The following is a 25,234-nucleotide window of genomic DNA, read 5'->3' as shown; positions in this document are numbered from 1 at the left end:
ATGTGAGAAATCCAGGAAAGCAAATGTTCCCATGTTGGGGCGCCAGGCCCCTTCGTCTCATCTGCCTTCATTTTGTATCTGTGTACCCCTCCCCCTCTGCAGTAATGGGGGAGATAATCGAACCCACACCCCCACCCATGTTGATATGGGCTCTGTTCCGAGTAGAAATTTCTCTTTCCTGCACAGGGCGGCACAGTAGAAAGCTCAAGACTTTACACAAGGAGGGCACAAGCGGGGAGAGGTGTAAATGCAAAATTGACACATAGCACAAGCAACGAATGTCTTCCGGTTGTTATATAAATGCCAAAATAGCACTTTTGTATTTCGAAAGTGCTTTCTGCTTTTTAATGCTTGTTAGTTGTTTCTCACGTCTTTGTGAGGTAGAACAGTATTATGACCCCTGTCTTAGGGAAGGCCTGGGGACAGGCGTGGGACAGGTAGTTCTGAAGAGAGGCTGATGACAGTGTGGATAGGTGTGGTCTGCCCTTTGGTGCTCTCCAGCTCAGCTGCTAGGAAGACTTACCTGTCGTGATTTATATAATAAGGACACTGAACATTCTTAACGCTTGATGGAACACTTAAGGCTAGTCTAGAAGGGCCAAAGATGTCCTTGTTGACAAAGCTGGTCTTTGTCATGTAATTAGAGTGTCCTAGATAGGTTCCATTTCTAGTAGGGGCTATAGTTAGATGACTCTTGTATAGACTTCAGTTACCTATGCTGAAAATCCCTCCCTTAGGTTAGCCTTTAGAAGGTAGAGTTGTGGAAAGCAGTTTTCTTTTCTTTATTAGCAGTTGTTAACCTATACTTTTCATGGAAGCATCTTCACAAACTGTTGGACACGCTTGAAGGAAAAAAAAAAAAAAACCCACAAGATTGTTTTTACGGTTTTAGCAAGCTTTCTATGGATGCTGGTAATTTATACTTGCTCAGTTGTATTCTAGCAAAGAACCTCTTTGGGGACTCTAGGAAAGCATGTTTTTGCCATCATAACACTTAAAAAAAAAAAAACCCTTAGAATTCTGGGCTTGTATAATGCCTGTTGATCTTGCCCTCTTAATCGGTTTGTTGTTATTCACAAATGCAAATAGATTTTCAAACTATAGATAGTTTTGGAAGATACTAATTCCTTTTTATTTTAGTCAAGAGTAATCTGAGCAAAGCAAGTGTCCGTTATTTATTCTGACTCTTGTAGTTTGAATACCAAGTGTATGAGACTCACATGAAAATAATATAGCCAATTTGTAGGTAATCTTATTACTTTGTGTTTTTTTATGCACATCTACCTCTTCCAGCTGTTTTAAGTTCTCTTGAGTCTGTGCCTATGAAATCTCATCCAACTTTTGATTATTCCTGGGTTTATGATCCACATTCTGGGTCACTTGGTCTTTTGCTGACGTTTTCATACGATTGCACAGTCTCTAGCAGCAACTTTCGAGCATGGGTTCAGTGGGGAGAGGAGATTGAAGCTAATGTAAAATAATTTACTGGCGGTGGAATTCTTTGGATTTCACTGACCCACTCTGTTCTTTCTGTTACCATAGATAAGAAAGCCAGCCACTACTTCACTATCCCTTCTGTGACCACATCCCTCAGCAGAAGAAAACAGTCCAGGCACCAAACACCCCACTCTCACGATGCAGCTAAAACGTGATTCCATTTTTCTTACTATTCTTCAAGGAACATAGCTGCATTAAGTGAGGTTTGGTGCATTCAGGAGGTTGTTTCTTGTATCTAGTTTTAGAAAAATAGTATTTCTAAAGCAAACCCTGGTAACTGGTTCACCCTTGAAAATGTTACTCTGAAGATTCCTTCCACCAACTCATTAATGATGGTGGAGGCAAATGTATCGTTTATTTCCTGGGGAGTTTGGTCAAGTGCAGGCTGCCCTTTACTGAGAAGAAGCTAGAGCAGTTTTAAATAGGTTAAATGGCTTGATTAAATATTGAGCTCTGAGCTGGAAGGAGAAGACGAGAAGTTAACCCCTTGAGCCATGTGGCCTCTTCAAGATCCAGAGGCTGTACATATGTAAAAAAGTACAAATTAAGAACCTGTGTTCGTAGACAATCTGAACTGTGTTTCTGAAGTTTGTGCACATTTTCCTTCACTGTAATGTTATTTTACAGCTGTTTGTTAAAATGGTGAATAATTTAATGATCCTAAAAGTAACAGGTTTTGTGTGCGTGTGTGCTTGTGTATGTGAGAATTGCCTTATTTTTAGGTCTTATTTAATGATGGTTCCCTGGACAGCATTATGGTGTTCAGCAACCAGTATGGAATATTTGTCATTAAATCCGGATCAGTCTTTTACCACGTCAGTCTTTCCTTTTTACTTGTCACCCATTAAAGATCACTCAGTTCAATCTACGGAAGGTGTGCTCCGGTAGAACAGGAGTGAGCAAACTACCAAATCCAGTCTGTCCCTCTGTATGAATAGAATTTTGTTGGAATACAGTTCTAGCCAGACAGCCTTCCTGACATAGTGTCTCTGGCTGCTTTTGCACTACAATGGCAAGGCTGGGTAGTGGTGACCGAGGCTACGTGATTCACAATTTGAAGATATTTATGATCTGGATTCGTACAGAAGAAGTTTGCTGACTCTTGATTTAGAATGTTCCAGCGGATCCTAGATCATCCTGGAACTGGCTGATGTCTACACAGCCTGTGCATTGTAACCCATAATTCAGCGCAACACTTTTGCACTAATGTGGCTTTGGGATGTTGGGAATGTGTTAATGTTATACTGTTGTACCGATTTCCAAAGATCTGTGTCTTCGTTCCTTGTAAGAAGCAATCTGTGGGGAATTTTGGCAGTAGGCAGGGGGAAGATAGTCACGGAGAAGGCAGGCAGCCTCAGGTCCCATCTCTGATCTATAAAACATGTATTCGTGAATCACATAACAAAGTATTTTCTCTCCCCCAGTTCTCGGAAATGCAGCTTAATGACTATAGATAATACTGAACGGAACTTATCAGCTAGACTGACCTTTTGCTCAAAATATTTTCTAGGGCTTCCCTGGTGGCGCAGTGGTTGAGAGTCCGCCTGCTGATGCAGGGGACACGGGTTCGTGCCCCGGTCCGGGAAGATCCCACATGGCGCGGAGAGGCTGGGCCCGTGAGCCATGGCTGCTGAGCCTGCGCGTCCGGAGCCTGTGCTCCACAACGGGAGAGGCCACAGCAGTGAGAGGCCCGCGTACCGCAAAAAAAAAAAAAAAAAAAAAATTTTTTCTAGCTAGTCTCTGCCCATGGAGACAATGAGACAGCAGTTTGTAAGGAAGGGGTTCACAAGAAACAAAAAAGAGGAAGCATGATGATAAAAACACCTTAATTTCTTTTGATGAGCACAGCTGCCTCCTTGAGTGAATGTCCACAGCCCTTTCCCTGCCTAGCAGGGCCAACGGATGCTGGGTTCTGGTCCTGGAAGAAGGCAGTCAGTTCTGTGACTGCAGCATTCCTCCCCGAGCCTGACTGTTCTGGCTCCTAGTCTAACTCCTAGTCTACATTAAACCAAGCATTTGAACCTACATTAAACCAAGCATTTGAAGTACTCATTCAGTGTCCTGTGGGGACACAGCAGTAAACCTGGCCTTTGGTGCTGCACCGTGAGGGGATGCTCAACCTCAACTTCCAATCAGAGCAGCCCCTGTCCACGTTCCAGGTAGAGAAGGTGTATCTGGTCAACTTGGAATTCTCCAGGCTTGGTTAGTTTCAGACAGAGATTTTCTTAATTTAACATTGACTGCACCGTAGGATTACCTGGAGAGCTTTAAAAACAAATGCCCCCAACCCCACCCCAGAACACTGTTCAAGACATCGATTAATTGGTCTGGGGTGATATCCAAGTACCCTGTGATTTTATAAAGTCTTCCCAGGTGATTTTAATGGGAATCTCAACCAGGGTTGAGAGGTCTGTAGGATGAATTAAGCACCTCCTTTCTTTCTTGGGGATTACCGTAGGTGAAACGCCTAAGCCGCAAATCCTTTCCTCTGCCTCTGTCAGAGGGCATCTGTCAGATGCAAAGGGTATTGTCAGAGATGCAGCAGGCTCTGTTGCTTGTCTACTCTTGGTAGGTCTCCGTTTCGCACAGGCCTTCCCCAAATAGTTAAAGATAATAAGGGCCAGGAAAAGTGTCTGTCTTTGCTGTTCATCAGATAATGCCCCAGGGACATCTCAGGCTGCCACTGGCCCTTCTCTGTATTTGCCAACCACAGACTGCCTGCCTTCCTTTCTTTCTGACCTTCATTCCCTGTCTCGTCTCGACTCACTTAACAAAGCGAAATTCCATTCATTTCTCTTTTTCTCAGCTGCGCTTGGTGGTCGAATTGTTTCCTAAATTTTGCTGCTGGAGGGAAAGGGGAGGAGGTCCCAGCTTGAAGAGACTAGCGTCGTGCTCTTGTCTTTTCCAGCCAGAGCTAAGCAGTCCCTGGTGCATGCCCCTGTTTCAAGGTCACCTCTGCTAACCCAAAACACATTCCAATGGTTTTCCATTTCCAACCGCCCTGATGGGATCCAGGTCACACTGTTCACAGCCCTCTGCATCCATTTGTGATGAGGTGACCTACCTCATCACAGCAGCCAGGATGCTCAGCTTTGGAAACCAAAGAGGTAGGTGGCAAGGTGTTCCATGTGCCAAGTTGTCCTGTGCTTAAGAAGGTTGAAAAAAGGTATCAGCGTATGTGCAGTGCTCAAGCTAGCATTCTCACATATGTATTTGGAGGGATTTCATCCTGAGTGAAAGGATTGAAAAGTTCAAGGCCCCAACAGTTGCTAGAGACTTAGGGACTCAATGGAAGAAATTCAGTGCAAACGTTTATTCACAGAAGATACTCCTTTGGGATGCTTTTCCTGAGCTATGAGGGCTGGAGTAGTTCTGCAGAGATGTTCCCATAATATCCGTACACACATTCCTGGTGTATGGGCGGTCGGTCTCCCTCGTGCCCCAAAGCTGTGGCGTATTAAGAGCGGAGACCCTGAGAAGTTCACTCCATAGCATGCTCAGTGCGCATGTGCTGGGTAGTGCTTGATGCTGGGGATACAGGTATGAGAGGGAGAAGCTTCCATGTTCTAATACTCTACAAGGGTGAAGGGAAGACTGATTTTGTCCCCTGCCTAACATCAAACGCAGTTTCTTTGTGGTGATCATTTTGCAAACTGTGAGTATAACTTTGGGGATTTGGCCTCTGGTTGGGTTGGGGAGGAGGAACTTCTTAATATCAAGACTTCAAATGTTATGCCTAGGCAAGATGGTACTCCCAGCAAAGGCTCAGGATGGAGCAGATTCTCTGAGGAGGGCTTGTGTGACTGTAAGTTGGGGACACCACTGCTGCAAATCAGGTAGTGTCCACTTGATCTGTCTTTGCGGGTGGGGAAGCAGGGCAGTGTGTGACCTTGGAGAGGCTAATAAGGCAAGGGGCTGCTAAGCGATCTGGCTAGAAGTTTCTTTTGTCAGGTCTGTCAGGAGGTGTCTGAATAAAGTAGGACTTTGATAGACAAGGACCACCTCAAGGCTTGGGCTGAGGTAGCTCTACTGCTTCCTGGGTTGACGCTAATGGACATAGTAGAGGTCATGGACCTCACCTCACGGCCACAAAGCCTCTGGGCTGAGGGAGCCACTGTCCAACTTTGCTGCAGCCTGGGCTGGGCACTACAGGTGGACTTGATCTTGGCCTTGTCTGTCCAGTGGAAAGATGCAGGTGTGAGGTATGGAGAGAAGACCTTACAAAATAACACACATGAAGGTTCTTGGAAGGTTTAGGGGCTTGTATCATAGCTCCTGGGGGCCGAGAAGGAGGAGAGAGGCAGTTGCTTGCATGTCTGAGTTCTCTTGAATTTCCAGCTCCTGAGGCAGAGGGATGAGGGGATGGGAGGCCATGGCCTTCCCTTATCCAGGGACAGAGGGAGAAAGGAGGAACGAGTCCTGCTATCCCTTGGAGGGCGTGCGGTGCTGGGGAGAGGGCAAGGCATTCTGGTGTTCACTGGCTGCGGTCTGGAACAAGGCTTGGATTTTTCCGGGTCTCTGTTTCCCCTTCAGGAGGCACTACCTCTATTGATTCTCCCTCCTCTAGTGTCTCATAATTATCCAAGAGCTTCACACCTGCTCGGGGCACAGCCATAGCTCCATGCAAGAATGCCATGAGAACTCGTCTAAATCAGCAGTAGGTCCTGCAGCTCAGCTCATGGGATGTCAGTGGAGGGTGGGACCTTGCTCAGCCCCCGGCCTTGGACCTCCGCGTTTAGGAGGGTATTATGTCCCTTTACATATGAGGTGCCAGGTGCCAAGGGAGCTGGGGAAGGGCTAGGAAACCACGTTCCCAGCCTTGGCTTTGCACAAACAAAGAAATACTCAAGGGGAGGACTGTGTTATGGTGAAGGTTAGCTGCAGAAGTACGGGGTACCGGGGGACACGCAGCCAACTTACAGCTGCCCAGTATCATTGCGATGAACCTGAGAAATGGGCCACAGCCTTCATTTTGCAAGTAAGGAAACAGACCCGGGAAAGTAAAAGGATTTGCCTAACTTTCATGGCAAAATGGAAAGAGAACCCAGAGTTTTCACTCTTGTTTGTGGAAATGGTCTGCTTCTCAAATAAGAATCCTTTCTTCCCTTTGCCCTCCTCTTCCCCCTTCCTCAGGCCCCCCTCACCCGATTACTTTTGTTCCTGTACCATGAAGCCCCTGCCTGTCTTTGTTCACGCAGGACCCCCATTCCACAAGCTGAGGAGGGAGGGTCGGCGCTGTATGGGCACCATAGAAAGCTCAGGCAGCTGGTGTGCTGGTTAAGCCTGCCCTCTGCCCTCTTTCCAAATGCTCTCTCTCATCCCCCACCCCACTGTTTTTCCTTAACAAACATGTTGGTAGGGCAGCCTCCTGGCTCTGTGCCTTCTCTACCACCAGGAGGCTGTGCTTCTCCCTACCCCCTGCTCAGCTCTGCGTTCCCAGGCCAAGCTCAGGGCAGCAAATATTAGGTCACCATTACAGGTGGGTATGGAGTCCAAGTTTGTCTTGCTTAGGGGACACTCATACTTGGACCACCTTCACTCCATTCCCTAAAATCCTGTTATTCTAGTCCGACTCCCTTCCTTTAAGAACATTGTCTTCCTTCCTTCCTTCCTTCCTCCCTCCCTCCCTCCCTTCCTTCCTTCTATCCTTCCTTCCTTCCTTCCTTCCATCCTTCCTTCCTTCCTTCCTTCCATCCTTCCTTCCTTCCTTCCATCCTTCCTTCCTTCCTTCCTTCCTTCCTTCCTTCCATCCTTCCTTCCTTCCTTCCATCCATCCTTCCTTCCTTCCATCCTTCCTTCCTTCCTTCCTTCCTTCCTTCCTTCCATCCATCCTTCCTTCCTTCCATCATCCTTCCTTCCTTCCATCCTTCCTTCCTTCCTTCCATCATCCTTCCTTCCTTCCATCCTTCCTTCCTTCCTTCCTTCCATCCTTCCTTCCTTTCTTCCTTCCTTCCTTCCTTCCTTCCATCCATCCTTCCTTCCTTCCTTCCTTCCATCCATCCTTCCTTCCATCCATCCTTCCTTCCTTCCTTCCTTCCATCCATCCTTCCTTCCATCCATCCTTTCTTCCTTCCATCCTTCCTTCCTTCCTTCCTTCCATCCATCCTTCCTTCCTTCCATCCTTCCTTCCTTCCTTCCTTCCCTCCCTCCTCCCTTCCATAACTATCGGCTGAGTGTTTGCTTGGGGCCAGGTGTGCACAGGTGTCAGTGCAGGGTCCCCGTGGTGCCCTCCCAGAGTCCACAGTCTAGGCAGGGAGACAAGTTAATAAGCAGCCATGCTGGACAGTGATGGGTGCCTATCGGAGGGTCACTCCCCCGCTCCCCGGAAGGTGGGAGACTTCCTGCGGAGGTGCAGCCTGAAGCATGAAGAGCTGAGGAGGGAAGGCTGCCAGGGGACTGTGAGTGTGCTGCAGGCAGGGGCGGCTGTGGTGGAATGCGGTCCAGCGACGGGTAGGGATGTGCTGGAAGCTGTAACGCAATCCCCCTGGGGTCAGCTGCAAACTCTGGAACAGTCACCAGTCTGTTCTAGAAACCTGAAGCTCCCCATACGCAGTCTTTCCATAAGAAACAGAAGAACATGCCCCAGTGAAGTCAGCTCTTCTTCCAAAATAGGTGCTGGTGGCAGGGATTGGCCACGAGGTGGGCTGCTGGCCCTCCTAGCATGGACCCTGGTCATTAAGGTAGGAAGAGCCTGCTAAGGGGCCAGGATCTAGATTCCTCCTCCCACCAGCCAGAGTGTGAAGTCACCAGTGTAATTGTGAGCAGGGCAGCTTCACAGGCCTGGGGCCGTGCTTGGCTTCATGCCCTTGGGGACAGAGTGGCCAATCCACTTTTTGTTGGTCCTCCCTTCCCCTGCTCCACTCTGTCGTAATGAGCCTGTTTCATGCCTCGAAGCACTGAGTCCATTCCCTGCTCAAGACCTCTGGGATCTTGGGCCATGGCAAAGGAAAAGCACTCCCCACGAAGTTCCCCCAGAGACGCTTGAGGCTCTAAGAAACACTTGCTTATAGCCAGAGGGATTGCGTTGTCCTCACCCTGAGTCACTTAAGGGAGTGGGAGATTTTCTTCTGAATTCAGTTTTTAAAAATAGGATTTCCTTATTTTTGTAGTATAAAAACTCTTTGGGCACGACATTGTTTCAGGTTGTGTATCTAATTTCCAGAAACTTAAAATCTTAGCTGCTAGGTTTTGTCCTCATGAAAGCCTTTTCCCTCTCGTCGTCTCTTTGCTCACACACTCATCACTCACTCACTCTTCATGTAGTGCATGAAGTCATCTTTCTAGCCCTAACCTCCAGGGTCACTTCTCCTCTTTTTCCTGATCCTCATAGGGAAGATCCAGCTTCTTCAGCTTCATCCATGCCTTGACATTATCTCTGAATTCTTTCTCGCTTTGTCATTGATTCCCTTCGTTCCCCATCTCAGCAATTCAGCTGTTTGTGCTTTGTCTGTCTGTCTATTCACCACCCCCATCCGTCTGTCCATCGTGTGACCCCTTTGTGTCAGGCACAGGACTAGGCACTGGGGACACATAGAGATGAAATGGTGAGTTCTTGCCCTCAAGAACATAACCGTGCAGCCAGGGGAGCAGAATATATGCATGGCGATTAGATAGACACACGGTGCAGAGGTGAGAAAGTGGGGCGCTCTGGAGGATGAATAAGGAGTTGAGAAGGATGTGATGGCAGGAGAGGTGGGCAATCTCGAAGCAGAAGGAACACCACGCATTGGCGCGGGAGCATGTAAAAGCGTGATATATGCCAGCAGTTCCCAGTATTATTATCCCTATTATTGGAGCCTAAAGTTGGAGAGTCTGGAAATGGGGCAGGGATTGGTGGGAATTTAGTCTGGTGAGGTAGGCAGGGGCTAGATCTTGGGAAGCTTTTTTTTTTAAACTGAAGTATAGTTGATTTACAATGTTGTGTTAATCACTGCTGTACAGTAAAGTGATTCAGTTATAAACAAATATATATATATATATTCACTTTTAAAATATTCTTTTCTGTTGTTGTTTATGATGGGATATTGAATCTAGTTCTCTGTGGTATACAGTAGGACCTTGTTGTTTATCCCTTCTCTATATAAAAGCTTACATCTGCTAACCCCAACTTCCCACTCCCTCCCTCCCTCTCTCCCTTCCCCCTTGGCAACCGCCAGTCTGTTGAGAAGTTTACATGTTGTCCTAAGACACTCAGGGTTATCCTAAGTGTCCTGGGGCTCCACTGAATGGTTTTATGGAAGAGAGTGACATGGTCAGATTTTATGTTGGATGGACAACTCTGGCAACACTGCTGAGAATGAATTTCATGGGTGACCCTCTGAGGCAGGGAGGCAAGGCAAGAGGTGATCAGAACCTCAACCAGGCTGCGTTATCAGGGAAGGAGAGGACACATTCGGGAGGCGTTTTGGAGGTGAAATTGATAGGACTGGATGATAGGTTGGTGGGAGAGTAGGGGAAGGACATCCAGGTTTCTGGCTTCAGAAAGTGGGTCCAGGGGGTATGTGGGGTGCTGTGGTCACACTCAGGCATTGCCTGAAGTAGTGTCCATTCTGCCTCAGGCTGGCCTTAGCTGCCCCGTGTCCCCTTTGTTAACACTACATAAATCAAGCCTTTATTTCTTGCCTAGATCCTTGAAGAATCCTCTTAATCTCTTCCAATCCATCCTACACATTGCTGCCAAAGTAACCTTCCAGGGACAGCCAAACGAGAATCTTCAATGGTTTCCCATTGCATAGTGAATAATCTCCAAGTTCTGTAGCCTGACTACCACTATTTGTCGCTGGGGGCAGGGAACATGGAGACATGCTCCTTATTCTTAAAGAGTAATTTTCCAGAGAAGGTGAGGCATGTTACATGTGACGTAGTTAAATGTCAAATGGTCTTTGGAAGGGGGAAGAAGGCAGAAGGCCTTCTGGGAGAAGAGTGTCTCCCAGAGATGACCCAAGGTGACCCTGGTCTTTTCCCATCATGTTTTTCCAGGTGTATCTTCCATTCTCTCCTGCACCTGTGTTCCCTGGTCTGTCCATACTGGTCTCATAGTTGCCTGGAATGACTCCCCTTTCCCACCTCTGTGTCTTTCCCGACTCCATCGCCTCTGCCTGGAATATATTTCCCCACATATCTGCCCATTGAAATCCTACCCATCTGTCAATATCCAGCCCCAGTGCAAGGGCTCTATTGAGTCCCCTACCCAGATGGGACCCTCCAGAAGCACTTCACCTTTCTAAGAGCACTTGGTACATTTTACTGTGTACAGAACTTACCATGCCTTATATTTTATTGCTCCCACTAGACTGGGAGCAGAGAAGGAAAACTGGAAGGCTTAGGTGTCAGTCCAGGCTGCAGATGTGTTTGGTTAGTTTGAACTCTTTTTTTTTTAAATCAAAATCAATGTCTTAAAAAAATTATAGCCTATACCAAACATACAGAAAAGTACAGAATGTAATATCGTGTGTACTTGGGACCTATCACCAAGAATGAACAGATTGCCTCAGATACCCTGCCACCCATTTTTTAAGAAATAAACTATTACACATGCAATCTGAGTGCTAGCCCACACCATCCCATTCCTGGAGCTGGTTTTCACACTTTTTAAAATTTAGAATTAGTTGACAGTATTTAGAAATCAAAAGATTTCACATAAAAATTGGGAAGCTTTGCTTTCCTCAAAGAGTCAGAAGATCTGGTAACTTGGGGTATATTCCCACATGAGTCAGCAGTGACTCTGCAGCTGCCATCTCCCTGACGCGAAGTATGTGCTCTCCAGCACACCACACTCCCCACCACTCCCTAAAGCCTCTTAGCTTAGGCCGCCTCACTTATACATGGCGCCTGGCTCCTGCAGGCACGTGCGTTTGCCACCTTCATGTAAAATCTTTGAATTCAAAAAGCTTTTTTTTTATTACTGGAACTGAGCCACTAACTCGCTGGATGACCTTGAGCAGGTTATGGACCTCTCTGTGCCTCCATTTGCTCATATGTCAGACTAGGATAAGAAGCGTACCTAGTTTTGAGTGTGGATTGAGCATTATTATATAAAGTATTTAGAGCAATACCTGGCTCATAATTCTGCTGCTAAAAGTCCACAGTCTTTTATCCAAAACCCTTGGGGCTAGATGTCTTTTGGAATTCAGATTTCTTTTGGATTTTAATAAGGTAATAAGTGTATATATCATATATTACAGTCCATCCCGGCAGGATCCAGGTTAACACCTTGGAATTAAACACACTGAAATTTCTGCAGGAGAAAAAGCAAGAATACACGTGAAGTGTGATACAGACTTAAACTGCTTCATCCATTTTGGGATGGGTCAGGCTGCCTAGAAGCATTCAGGTCCTCGGGGAGAAGGCAGGTCCCAATCCCAGAGCTCCCAGATTTTGTCTCTTTCTTGGATATTTGGGTTTTCTTATGAGAGGAGAAATCGTGAGGTTGGTTTCTGTCATTGGTCTCGATCTGTTTGTTAATAAAGTAACTGAGAATTTTGTAGTCACCCCGGGGTTTCTACCACAGTTGGCTCTGTCTGGCCTTCCTCCTGCTGCTGCTTCAGGCCCTCTGCCGCTTTTCTGCTTTTCTGCGGGTCCTTCCCTAGGCCAGCCACCCAGCTGCGAGCTCCACCTCGGCCCTCTGAGGCCTGCTTCCTCAAGTCCGTTGAAGTCTAAGCTAGGTCTGGCAGCCTCAGCTGCCTAATCTCCCCTGGGCAAACCCTTCTCACCTGGCAGGCCTGCCCCCTCTCTTCCCTCCTCTGTCCTCCCCTGTCCTGGCTTCACACTACTCCCCCCCGGCCGGCCCCCCCGCCCCGCTGCTCAGCCTCTTCCCTCTGCCTGGACCACCTCACTCTCCTACCCAAGGCCCATCCCTCCTCCAAGGCCGAGCTGAGGTCCCACCTGCTCCTTGAGGTTTTTCCCAGTAACTTCAGCTCAGCTCCTTTTTCCAGAGTCAGTATACACAGTCCTTAACCTGGTGGCTGAGCACTGACCTGCGCTTTCCTTCACTCATTCACCTGTACTCTCAGCAGTCACCCAGGTGTGTGTGGCGGGGGGGCTTCCTTCTTCCCTCCGGGCCTCTGCTGCCTCCGTGCGGTGATTCCCTGCATTGCACCTCGGGCCGCTGTGCACGAGCTCGGACCGCCCCGCGCGGTCCATCCTGAGCCCAGTGCCAGTAAGGATGGGGCTTCGGTGGCCAAAAGCTTCCCAGGTCTTTATGCTTATTCAGCTGAGACCAACAGCCGGCCAGATCCCCTCTCCTCTTTCTCCGCTCACACCAACCCCCGCTTGCCCTCTGGTGACAATGCCACTTCCCTTCCCTGGGAGAACAGCCCTGGCGGGTTTATAGCTGTGGGATTTCCCTGGGCTAAAAAACGGACGGAGGGGACTTTGTCCCAGACTCCACCAGCCTCCTTTCCTTCCTTCCCTGTCGGTATAAACATGCGGGTGTGCACCCCTTACCGGGTTGGCGGATGCTGCCTTTCGTGTTCTGTGCGCTGGAGGAAGGCAGGAAGGGAGTGTTTCTTCTCTCCCCTTGTCTCACCCCCTGCGGCCACTCCACCCTGATCCCTGGGTGCCAGATCCTCTGTCTCTTGGGGTTTTGAAGGTGATGGAAACCTGTTCGTTTGGGCCAGAGTGTTTTTCCCCTTTCTCCTTAAGAGTGAATGCTTACACTAGCTCCTTTGCGGTAATCAAATTCAACCGAATTCATAATCCGTAAATTCCTTGGTTAAGAAAGAGGCCATCTGGGTGCTGGTCATGACTCTTGTTGTGTCCGTGGTTCATAAAGATAGGCAACACCCTGGTCTAGAAGGAGAGAGCTCCCCACTCCTGGCACTGAGCCCCACGCCACCCCCTCACTTGCTTCAGGTCACGTGGTCCTTGTTGGCCTGGCAGTGTTGCTTTTGACTGTGGGTCCTCCAGTCACTTAACGAATATGTCATCATTTAAGTCCCCAGACATGTCTCGATTGGCCTCCCTTCCTTAGGGGCATTGAGAAGGATGAGAAGGCCAGTGATTAGGGGAAGATGGAGGGAGGGGAAAGAGGCTGAGAAGGTGAGGGAAGAGAGCAAGCAGTGTGAGGGAGAGTTTGCATCTGTCCCCTTGACTTTACTAGGAAGCCGTGGTGCGGCTTCATTGTGTGATTTGAAAGGTTGGAATATGGGCTTATGAGTTGCCAGAGTCACCAACACACATATATCCAAGTGTGTTCTAGGGACCTTCAAGGACACTGGCATTGGCAGTGGAGGCTGGCTGCACCTCTGCTTCTCCCTCTCCTCCCAGCTGACAAGGGTATGAAAACCTCCCAGATTCCCCCAAGGGGCTGTCCTTGGTCCTAGGGTGTCTCCTGCACAGGACCGGGCAAGAAGTAGGTGACCCAAGGGAGCTGGGCTCTCCCAAGGATCCGTACCCCATGTCCAGTGCTCTGCTACACCCCCGACAAACCATCCACCACCCCGTCCCCGTTTTGCTATAAATTTTAAGCAGTTCAGGCTACACAATTCAGCGGACGGATAAGGGCTTTCAAGTCAGTCCATCTGGATTAAACGTCCCGGTCTCATGGCAGTTAGTGTGACTGTGAACGAGTTTCCTTATTCATCAAAAGGAATAGTCATCCCTACCTCGTAGGTTTCTGGTGAGGGTTAAATAAGTGATATATGTCAGTCATCTAATACATGCCTGAAACGTAGTAAGTGCTTAGTCAATCCTAGGTTTCCCCTCCCGACACTTCTGCTCACCCCAGTCCCGAGCTACTTTTCTAAATAGGAGATGGTGATTGGGCGGGGTGGGGAATAAAAAGGCATGCAATCACGTAAACCACAACTTCCTCCAGATTAGTCATTAAAACGTTTATTACGTTCATTGAGCTGTGTGAAGGAATATGAACTTTTAAAAGAAAAGAAAGGCTTTTGCATTTAACAGAGGAAATGGAACTAACAGGCAAAACTCTAAGTTAAAAGAAGCCCAAATAGCTCAGAATCGGCAACTGAGATGGTGACACCAGCAGCTGCAGCAAATCACCTTGTCTGGCCGCGTCCCCTGGAGGGAGGGTCGGGCACAAAGTTTCCCGTTGGGCCAGTGACAGGGAAAGGTTTCTGGTGGAGGGAGGAAGACAGTAACATGATCACCTTATAAAAGGGAAGCAGGAGGACCCGGGCTTGTGTCTGTGTGGTTTGCCGTATGAAGCCGGAAGGGGAGAGCGTGACAGACATCTCCTAACTATACCCACATCCATATCGTTGTCACCCCCCAGATCAGTGAGTCTTTGTTTTCAGGGTCTCCTTGTGCTGTTTCACCAGGGAGCCGACCCACTCCTTGGTTTTCTGCTTGGCTTCCTCCCAGGTGAAGAGGGGCTCATACCCCAGCTCTCGCTGAGCTTTCTTATAGGAGAAGGTGAACACACTATTTGACAGGGTTACCAGGTGGCAGTTGAAGGGGGGTCGATATTTGTAAATTGGACTGAGCAAGAAGCTCACTATCTCCAGCAGGAAGGCAAGCCAATACTTCAGAGAAACAGGGAGGCTCATCCCGGAATCCAAGCAGAGGCCCCATTCTTTGCCCAAAGTGTAATTGAGGTCATCATAGCTCTGGTGAGGTGTGCCGTCTGAGATGTAGTAGAACTGTCCTTGGATGGTTGGGGCCTTTTGGGGGTCCCGCAGGGCCCTCAAGGCCAGAATGTGGGCCCAGGCCACGTTGCCAACATAGACTGGGTTGACTCTGGAGAACTTGCAGTGATTTGACAGGATTCCATTGTTCTTCAGGGCACTGTCCACGTGGGCAAAAAGTAACGGGCTCCCCTCCCCATAGATGTACATGGGCCTTAAGGCACAAGTGTACAAGGTGCCGCCATTTTTAAGAGCCCACCCATTAGCTCCCAGCACAGCCTTCTCGGCAAGCTTTTTGCTGTATGGGTACGGAGAGGACCATGCCGTTTCAAGATGCTCTTCTTCGTGGCCGTCCTGGATGATCTCCCTGTAGGAGTTGGGCCCAGCCACCTCTATGGTGCTGGTATGGATGAAGACTGGCACACTAGCCTGGACACAGGTCTCCAACAGGAGCTGGGTACCTGCCCACGGGGAGCACACCGTCAGTGTCGGGAAAGAGTCCAGAGCCAGCCATGCCATGGACCATGTCTGCCCCTAACCCTCAAGGGAGGTGGCTACTGCAAATGAGGAGTGCATTCTGGTGTGTTTCTGGCTGAGGTCAGATTATGCTAAAGCCACAGGACGAAAGCAGAAATGAAAAGAGGCCAAGATTTGGATTCTGGAGAGCCAGCATTTCTAGGCTTTTGGATTTCATGGACCAGTATACGTACTTCTAATTTCAGAAAAGGACAACGAGTTGCCACTTTATATTTTGCGGAGTAAAAAGATTTAAAACTGATCATTTATCATCTCTACCACCTCATTAAAGATAGGCTATTTTAACTTAAAAATTTAGGAGGTCATACTCTTATAAGGACAGCTCTGGTCCTTAGGCAAAAGAGGACAGCTGAAGGATTCACATCACACACACACACACACAGAGTTGTATATAGGTAATATATACTCTTAAGTACACATTGAATTGTTCGTATTTTTCTCCTTTTTTTCTTTGAAGACCAATAAAAACTTGTCACAAGGACTTTCTTTTGAGTCATTGAGCAAATGATTGGTGGGTTCTGGGGAGAAGCTGGAGATCCAGACTCTGTTTCTGATTGTGTGTTTCCTACAAAGGCCACTGCTAATTGTGGCTGTGGCTTGTTTACCCAGGTATGAAAAGTCGGGGTGGCAAAGCTTCCTTTTGCTTAGCTTTCTGGAGCTAGCACTGGCCTTGTGTGTTGAGCCGGAGGATGAAGCAGAAAGGAGTGCACCCTCTGCTGGTAATATCTATCATGGGAGGATCTTGCAGAATCCCTTTATCTGGGTAGAATTTTAGCTCATGGAGGTCACCCAGAGGGCCTTCCTTACAAGAAGGAAGCAATTTCCTGGGCAAAGCATCATTTTTGGGTGGTATTTTAAAAAATCCTTTTTAAGGTCTTTGTGCAATTTGCTTTTCAGGAGAGACAGCCTCCTTTTTAAAAAATTAAATCTAGAAGCAGAGAAAATTCGGAGCTAATTTACCTGCAGAGGGAGAAATGGCCATGATTGTGAAGTATTTTCTAAACCTGTCAGTGATGCTAGTTTTAGTCAATGGAGGCCTCTAACACTTCTCAGGGATTTCAAATCCCCTGTTGTTGGGAGCCGTGGAGAGTAGAAATTATGAGAGGGGGGCCGAAAACTCAAGTCTGGTTAATCTTAGCACCCTCCTGGCAATATGGGGGTGACCGGGGGTTTGGCTAAGTTGAAACTAGAAATGGTCTTTTTTGAAACAGTGCAATTTTAGGCTGGAGATGCAAAAACAATGAGTTGCTTTAGAAAAGGAGTGTCTGAGTAGACTAACTCTGGCGGGCAGGGCGTGGAAGGCAGATGTTCTGGGGTGCTGTGGTCCTAGAGAGATTGGCCTCCAGGGGTCAGAGGGAGGATACTACACAGCAAGCTAATAAGGGATTTAAGCTAATCCCTTGAGTGACTGTGTCTAGATTTAAAGTAAATTGGAAAGCCACAGTTCAGAAAGAGCCACCAAGCACTCATGGGATGAGGATCTAAAGAGGGTGTACTTTGGGCACCTGGCTAGGAGCTACTCTTCAGTAATAGATCTGGTAGTGAGCTGAAGAGATGGTATTATGGATAATGGGAAATTATTCTTGTTAAGAAAATATTACAGGAAGACAAGTGCTGGCTAATTCTGTACTGCCAGACCACTGTGAACCAGCTTTGCTAGTTCTCTTATGAGGAATCCTTCTGGGGGGTGGCATTCTCTTTACCCTTATTATCCTTCCTTTGCAGAAGTCCTGCCCAAAGGAAACCAGCCCAGAGCTGTGGCCCGTCACTCCTAACTGACTTGGGGGTACCTCATACCACAGAGCTCTTAGTTCTTGGCTGTATGGTGACCCTCAACTTAGAGCCACACAGAAAAGCTAGCATGATGACCAAGGAAGCATTTGTAAGGTCTGGTTCCAGCCCAGTGGAGACAGGAGGTGGTTGGATAGCAAGAGTTTGAGGTCGGAGCTGAGTCAACACTTGATTGGACCAGCAGAAGGGTTTTCCTGGCCTTTGGACTCACACAGGCGTGGGTTTAAATTCTAGCCCTTTCACTCCTCCCCAGAGGGCCTTGGACAAGTCCCTTGGCCTGTCTCAGCCCTAGTTTCCTCATCAGAAATACGGAGGACGATGGCCTTGAATCTCTGTTGGTGGCGATGAGGAAAAATACTTGGTGCCCACCCAGCAGGTGTCTACCAGCCTCCTCTTCACTTATCCCAGCTTCTGACTCTCACCTGCCCACTTCCCTTCAGCTCCTCCCCAGGATCCTGTACCTCTCACATTGACATTCATGATGGTCTCTCGCTGAACGGCGTTCATAACATCGATGACAGAGGCGGTGTGGATGACCACCGAGGCACCCTGGCAGGCTTCCTTCAGGCACTGCTCATCCAGGATGTCTCCTTCCAGCAAGGTCAGCCTGATCTTGCTCTGGAGCTCTGTGTGAACAGGAGTCAGGTCACTGGAAGGCTTTCTGGATCTGGAAGATTCCTGATGACCCAGGTCTTTAAGGACAGGTAGATTGGGGGGAATGAGGAGTGGGGAGGGGTGAACATCCCATGGAAGGACCAATTAAACAAGGGCACAGAAATTAGAATGTGTAGCATTTCTTGGGAAAGAGCAAACATCTCTTTCCGTCCCATCTCATTCTAAAAAAAGAGAGTTTGAGCAGTGAGGGGTCAAGAGTGCCTGGAACACAAAATTGTTAAAGAGACTCATGGGGATTTTATAAAATTCATTAAGGAGAGAATTTGCATTTAATTCGGTAGGGAATGGGGAATCCGGTATAGGTTTGGAATTAAAGGAGAAATGTAAACAGAATTGTGCTGTAGGAAGCGAACCCTGGCTGCAGTATTATAACGTGGATCGGTCTAGTGGATATAAGAGAAAGCAGGGTGATTGAGGGATTAATTACACCGTCTGAACCACAGTTCACATGGGGAAGACTGGAACCGGGGATCCAGGAGTGGGAGACGAGAAGGGGAGAGGTACAAAAGGTTCAACTTTCAGACCTTACCTTGCCAGGTCCTGGTTCTTACTGGTGATGGGCTGGGAGGAAGAGTCAAAGGCAGCCTGAGTTTTTCCCACTTGAGTGATCAGAAGGATAGTGGCGCTTATTAATAGGAATTTAGGGTGGGCCCGAAGGATGGATTTAACTGAAAGAGCTCTTATTAGATATCATCAAAAGCACATATCAATGCTGAAAATGAGCCAGCCACCGAGGGACTAACATTCCGGCCATCTAGCCAAGGGTTGCAGAGACAACATCAGCGTCTCTGGCTCCTCTGAAGCCCGCGGGAAGTGGAGCTACTGTGCACTACTGGTAACATCATCACCTCAGATGAACCCACGACATAAACGCTACGCTACATACAGTTTGGATAAATACCCCGCACTTATTTTGTGCTTTTTATTTTGCACACGACCTTCAGCTTTCTGATTTCCTTTCACAGCTGTCTCATGAGATAGGGATTCTGATTTCCACTTTACAGGCGAGGAAACCGAGGCTCAGAGAGGGTGAGGAAACGTCCAAGTCACACTTCTAATGAAGACTCTAGCCTGCCCCCCGCCCCGCCTCCCGCCCCCACCCCCAACCCCGTCCCGGCTTCAAGCCTCGCTTGCAGGACGTCAATTTAGACGAAATTGGCAATGGACGGCAGAGAACAGTGAGAGAGAAACTCAGAGTGAAAAGTTCAGGGCTGCAGAATTTCCTCCTGGGGTTACAACTTGGAAGAACCTTAAGCCTGCTCTCCTTAAGCCTCTGCAAAATTAGCTCCGCCCCAATGCTTCCACTCCAAAAAGGCCACGAAGTGAGAGAAAGGCAGAGGAATTAGCCGCAGAGTGGAATTTTCTGATTGTGTCCGCACGTCTGCCCTGCCCCTCCCTTACTCTGCCTCTCTTTCAAGGCTAACTTCAGCAGAGTGGCTCAAAGGAATTGCTATGCCCTGAAGCCCAAGGCCAAGGGAGGAAAGACCTCTTACCCATTAGTATGCAGGGCCGCAGAGAGAACAGCAGAGGGCGCTGTGTATGCCTCGGCGGTGGAGCCCTAGCTTTCTCCTCCAAGGCTCTGCGGGACTTGGCCAGTGTTTTGCATAGACTGAATATGCAGTCGCTTACGTGGTGTGAACTGGATTGGAGGGAGGCCCAGAGAGAAGCTACTAGACAAACTAGTGGTTAAGAGTACAGACGCTGCAGCCAGACCGCCTGGGTTCAAATCCAGCTTTGCCATTTTCCAGGTGGGGGACCTTGAACAAGTTAATGAACCTCTGCAACGTCTGCATATTTGTGTCCCCTCAAATCCATTTGTTGAAATCCTAATGCCAATGTGATGGTGTTAGGAGTTGGGGGGATCTCTGGGTGGTGATTAGGTCATGAGGGTAGAGCCCTCACGAATGGGATTAGTGTTCTTATAGAAGAGACCCCAGAGACATCCCTCGCCCCTTCCACCATGTGAGAAGGTGTAGGCTATGAACCCCGGAAAAGAGCTCTCACCAGGACTTGACCCTGCCTTGATTTTGGACTTCCAGACTCCAGAACTGTGAGCAGTACATTTCTGATTTTAAGCTACCCAGCCTGTGGTATTTTGTTGCAGCAGCCTGAATGGACTGGATTCTTCTGTGCTTGTATTCTCATCTTTAAAGAAAGGAGAACACTGTTACCCATCCCAGAGGATTGTGATGAGGAACAAATGCGTTGACACACGTAAAACACTTAGCGCAGTGCCTGGCACAGAAAGAACACCGTGAGCGGTCTCTGTTATTATCCTGACAGAGGCCCCTGCCCACCCATGACAGCGCCTGACTTATTCACACTGGGGAGATGTTCCTCTTAGGTTGAGCATCGCCCTCTCTGGGCATAAGTTGTCAGACTGCCAATATTGCTGAGATGTAGGGATTACAAACGGTTGATGTTGATCAGTTGTGAATTAAAAAAAAAAAAAAATCAGAGACGCTGTTGAAGCAGAGGATAGAGGAAATAGGATGTTTGCAGAGGTCAGGGGAGAGGAAAGGAGAACAGAGCGATGGGCAGGGTCCAGGAGAGCGGGCTGGGGAGGGGAGGCTTTGTGTGGGGAGAGGGGTCCTCTGGGCAGCCAGGGCCTGCATGTAGACGGCCAGTCCAATGGGGCTGGGGAGGAGGACAGCGAATTGGTTTGGGGGCACATAGGGGGAAATGGCAGAAACTGAATATTCACTTTGCCAAGAGTCAGCCCTAGGGCCGTGTGATTGGAGTTCTAGTCTAAGCTCTGCTACCCATTAATCTGGGTAGCAAGTCACTTTACCTTTGTGGACCTCAATTTCCTCATTGTCCGGGTGGGTGTTACCCCTCTCCTACCTTCCTCACAGGGTTATTTTGAGGATCTGGGGGGGGGGGGGCGAAACAGGTTGGAAAATACACTATAAATCAAGCTTTTGCATTGGCACCATGGGCAGCAATCTGGAAAGAGAGACGTGAGGTGCTTCAGCAGATCCTGCAGTCACTTCCTTGTGGCGATGAGGAGAGAGGCGAATGATAAAAAGAGATGTACAGGGAATCCACGCGAGGTGCGTCCGTGCTCATGCCGCCTCTTGTTCTGTTTCTGGCTTCCTTGCTGCAGGCCTGTGCACGCTCTGCACTCCCCTCTCTCCTGCTCCGTCTCGAATTCTCTCTCTCTCTCACACACACACTCACACACACTCGCTTCACCTTCTCTTCCTTCTATTTCACCTTCACTGGAGATGCTCAGTGAAGCCACAGAAAGACCAGAGCAATCAAGAGGGGCGGGGACCCGCTGGTGGGGTCTCCAGGTTAATGGCACTTGCTCGCCCTTTGCAGATGGTACATAGCAAGTGACAAGTCAAAAATCATCAGGACATTGAAGACTTGTTGACAAGGGAGAAAACTGAAACATGATTTTCTGGATGAGAAGAGCAGAGGCTGAAGTGGCTGGTCTACAGCCACCCTCTCTAATCCTGGGTCAGGACCAGAATCATCTCCTGACACCATCTGTGATTACACCGTGGTATTACTCCATCTGTAATCTCCTTTCTGATAACATGGGATTAGCCTTGATTCGACTACAACTCTCCTTAAATTGCTAGACAAGAACCCCCTCCCCACACCTATGCAGGGTTTAAAATGGAGCTACACACCCACGACTCAAGTTCACTTACTAGAAAATTCCTCCCGAACTTCTGGTCTGAAGACTTTGTCCAGCACCCGGATCTCCTGCAGCTCCTTCTCCTCTGCCAACAAGTGGACGATCCTCTGACCCAGAAACCCTCCTCCTCCTGTCACAAGGCAGCTCCACCCTGCCATGGCCAAACCTGGGCACCAAGAAACACTTGCCAGGAACCAGAAAACACTGGGGAGTAGTTTGGATGAGAGGTTGACACAGGAGAGAGCCTGAAAGAAATGTCAAGTGATTACATGCTCATAAAAACCCACTGTGCTCCTTCTACTCCATTTTTGCAAAAATCCCATGCACCCCCTCCCAGGAGTAGCTGAAAGAAAATGAAAAAGCTCTAACCTGTTAGATTGTTGCAAGCCAGATGAGAGAGCGGGGTTCTGGTCTCCTTATCTCCCAAAGACAGGACTGGAGGGAGCTTTATGTGCTGTTGCCTCTGACTCAGCCCACTTCACCTTGAACACTTACTCCATACTCATTGCTCACCCCTGGTCACTTCATCAAAAAGTGGTGAACTTTTAACTTGTATCTCTCATTCCTCCAAAGCACAAGAAGAGAAAGCAAGCTTCAAGGCCACAGTGTGATAAAGATTCTTGGTTCTACCCTCAACAGGACTCGTGGAGGTCAGTGTCCACTGTCTGGGATCCACAGTCTGTAAACTTAAGCTAGACCGGGAGAAATCTCCCAGCACAGTGTGAATCGATGCCTTGTGCAGTAAATACATCTGGGCGGGGCGGGGCGGGGTGGGGCGGTGGAGGGTGCCTTCACTATGGAAGGCAATTTCCTTTCCCACCCAATATATCTGGAGCCTCAATTTCGACTTCCCCCTGGAGAGCTCTGGGTTTCTGGAGGAAGAGCACCATTGAAGGGAAGCTATCTGGTGATAACCACCTAGTTCTAGGACCTGTACAACGAGAGTAGGTGTATGGCTGTTAGCTTAACTAACACCATCTTGGTCCCTTACAGTTTTTCCTGTCCTTTCACTGACCCTACTCAGAACTGTGCAGTGAATTACTTCTCTGTTGTCAAGAGCTTTGTAATAGATATTAATAGATTTTGTTTAATATAACTATTAGAGCCAGGTGGCCTCTATGCTCTGTTAGTCCCCAAACAATGATGAAAACCTTTGCTGACGTATTCTAGGTGCCCATGAGACTAGTTACCCCTTCATAAATATTAATGTAGGAATGCACGTCCTGCTTCCAAGTGCTGACCCTCATGCCCTAGGCTAGTTATAAAGTTGTCCTGATGGCCCTCAGCAGTGCTGAGTGCAGCTGTGAATGCCTCTGGATCATTGTTTACCAAACCCTACTCTGTAAGTTACAATCTAATAAACTGATCCATTGATTACATGGAGCTGCCTGCCTCATTTTTCCTTCTCAAGATGTCTTCTCAGTTGGATGGGCACTTTTTCTTCCCTCTGTCCTCCAACAGTAGAGATCTGTAGCTGTGGGCCACCGTAGCTTTTATTAGGAATGTTTGCACTCACCCCAGATTTTGGCTGCAAAACCACTCTCAGTAGATTCTTGAACTGAAGATGCCCGTATGCTTCAGAAGCCTGTGCCCAGAGATGCCCAAATACCACCGCCATAAGCTTCGCAAGATACTGTCAAAAAATTGAGGTGTAATTTACGTGTGTTAAAATATCTACATCTTAAGTGTTAGTTCAATGAACCGTTACAATTATGTACACCGATGTAATAAACCACCCACAACAAAATATACATTTTCTTCCCTGCAGAAAACTCTTTCCTACCCCTTTCCAGTCAATTCCCATCCTTCCAATCTACCCCAGAAACAACGACACTCCGATATTTAGTGGATAGATACTCTCCTAATTTTTCTTCTAAATTTATGGTTCTGGGTATATATTTAAATATAGAACCCATTTAAAATTAACTTTTGTACACTGAATACAGAAAAATTCACTATTGTATGCCTTTGCTGTCTATCCATTTGCTTTCACCAGTTTTTTTTTGGTTTTAAGTATTTGCTTGCTTATACGTACTCGGGGTTTAATTTACACTTCTTTTTCAAGTTTCTTATGGTCGAAGATTGGACACTTGATTTCTTCTTTTTGACAACGTGCATTTGCATTTAGAGCTGCAAATTTCCCTCTAAGCATTGTGTTAGCTGCATCCAAGAGTTTTGATGTATTAGAATTTTGTCATCATTCAGGTAAAAATATGTTTCTAACTTACCTGTGATTTCTTCTTTGATGTGTGAGTTACTCAGGGCATGTTGTTTAATTTCTAAAATTGGGGATTTTTTAGGTATCTTGTTGTTATCAATTTCTAATATAATACTATTGTGGCCAGAGCATATACTCTGTTTGACTTTTAGATATTTATTGAAACTTGTTTCGTGGTCCGGCAAAAATGGTCTATCTTGGTGAAATGCCTCATGCTTTTGAAGAGAATTTTTCACGTTTCCCACAGTTGTTGGGAGTAATGCTTTACAAAGAGTGGGTTTGACCCCCTACTCCAGGTCTCTCCCTCTCCCCATGTTACAGACATTCTCCTCTTCCCACTAGGGACCTGACTCCCAATGCCTGAAACACACTTGCTTAGGAAAGGTTGACCCTAGTCACTGAGTTATAGCATCTTGTTCCCTGAAGCTATCAGCACTAACTAAAGGCCCTTGTCTTGCTGAGACCCATAGAGCCTATCTGAGGCCACTAAAGTGTATCATACAGCTTTGCCTGCTCTAGCAATGCTGTAAGTGAACCATATACATCCCCTGTCCTCTTCGAGGCTGGCGTTTGTACTCATTCCCCCAGCTGCTGGGAATGCTGGAGGCTGGTAGATTTCACCTAGTGTCTCTCTGGGAATTGCCTTCAGCCAAAGAGTCAACAGAACAAGAGTTCAGCGTCTCTGAGTAGAACCAATAAACTCTACAGACAGTGAGAAATAAAATAAAGGGGAAGGCAGATGGGGACCACAACATCACCTTTCTTTTATTTCCAAACATCTTTACTGAGATACAATTTACATGCCATAAAATTAACTTGTTTTAAGTATACAATTCAACTATTTTAAGTAAAATTATGGACTTGTATAACCATCACCATTGTCCTATTTTGGAACATTTCTATCTCCCCCAAAAGATCTCTTGTGCCCATTAGCAGCCACTCCTCATTCCCACTCCCCAGCTCTGGGCAACTTTTATTTATTTATTTTATTTATTTTTATTTTTTATTTTTTTTGAGGTATGCGGGCCTCTCACTGTTGTGGCCTCTCCCGTTGCGGAGCACAGGCTCCGGACGTGCAGGCTCAGGGGCCATGGCTCACGGGCCCAGCCGCTCCGCGGCATGTGGGATCTTCCCGGGCTGGGGCACGAACCCGCATCCCCTGCATCGGCAGGCAGACTCTCAACCACTGTGCCACCAGGGAAGCCCTCCAGCTTTCTTTTGATTTCCATTTGCATGGAATATCTTTTTCTATCCCCTCACTTTCAGTCTGTATGTGTC

At 47.8% G+C, this 25,234-nt stretch overlaps 1 protein-coding gene across 1 annotated transcript; it reads right to left on the bottom strand.

Annotated features, from left to right (window-relative positions):
* Window positions 1–14,668: 14,668 nt before the first annotated feature.
* On the bottom strand, window positions 14,669–22,158 carry LOC136125408 (3 beta-hydroxysteroid dehydrogenase/Delta 5-->4-isomerase). Its single transcript, XM_065880165.1, has 4 exons — window positions 22,108–22,158; window positions 21,752–21,983; window positions 17,876–18,040; window positions 14,669–15,547 (listed from the first exon to the last, which is right to left on the bottom strand). The coding sequence occupies exons 2-4, from the start codon at window positions 21,894–21,896 to the stop codon at window positions 14,736–14,738; spliced, it is 1,122 nt and encodes a 373-aa protein (XP_065736237.1). The 5' UTR covers window positions 21,897–21,983; window positions 22,108–22,158; the 3' UTR covers window positions 14,669–14,735.
* Between the last annotated feature and the right edge of the window lie 3,076 nt (window positions 22,159–25,234).

This window comes from Phocoena phocoena, chromosome 1 (genome assembly GCF_963924675.1).
Source record: "Phocoena phocoena chromosome 1, mPhoPho1.1, whole genome shotgun sequence".
In the NCBI taxonomy this organism is placed as follows: Eukaryota; Metazoa; Chordata; class Mammalia; order Artiodactyla; family Phocoenidae; genus Phocoena; species Phocoena phocoena.
This window is presented reverse-complemented; position numbering and strand designations above follow the sequence as displayed.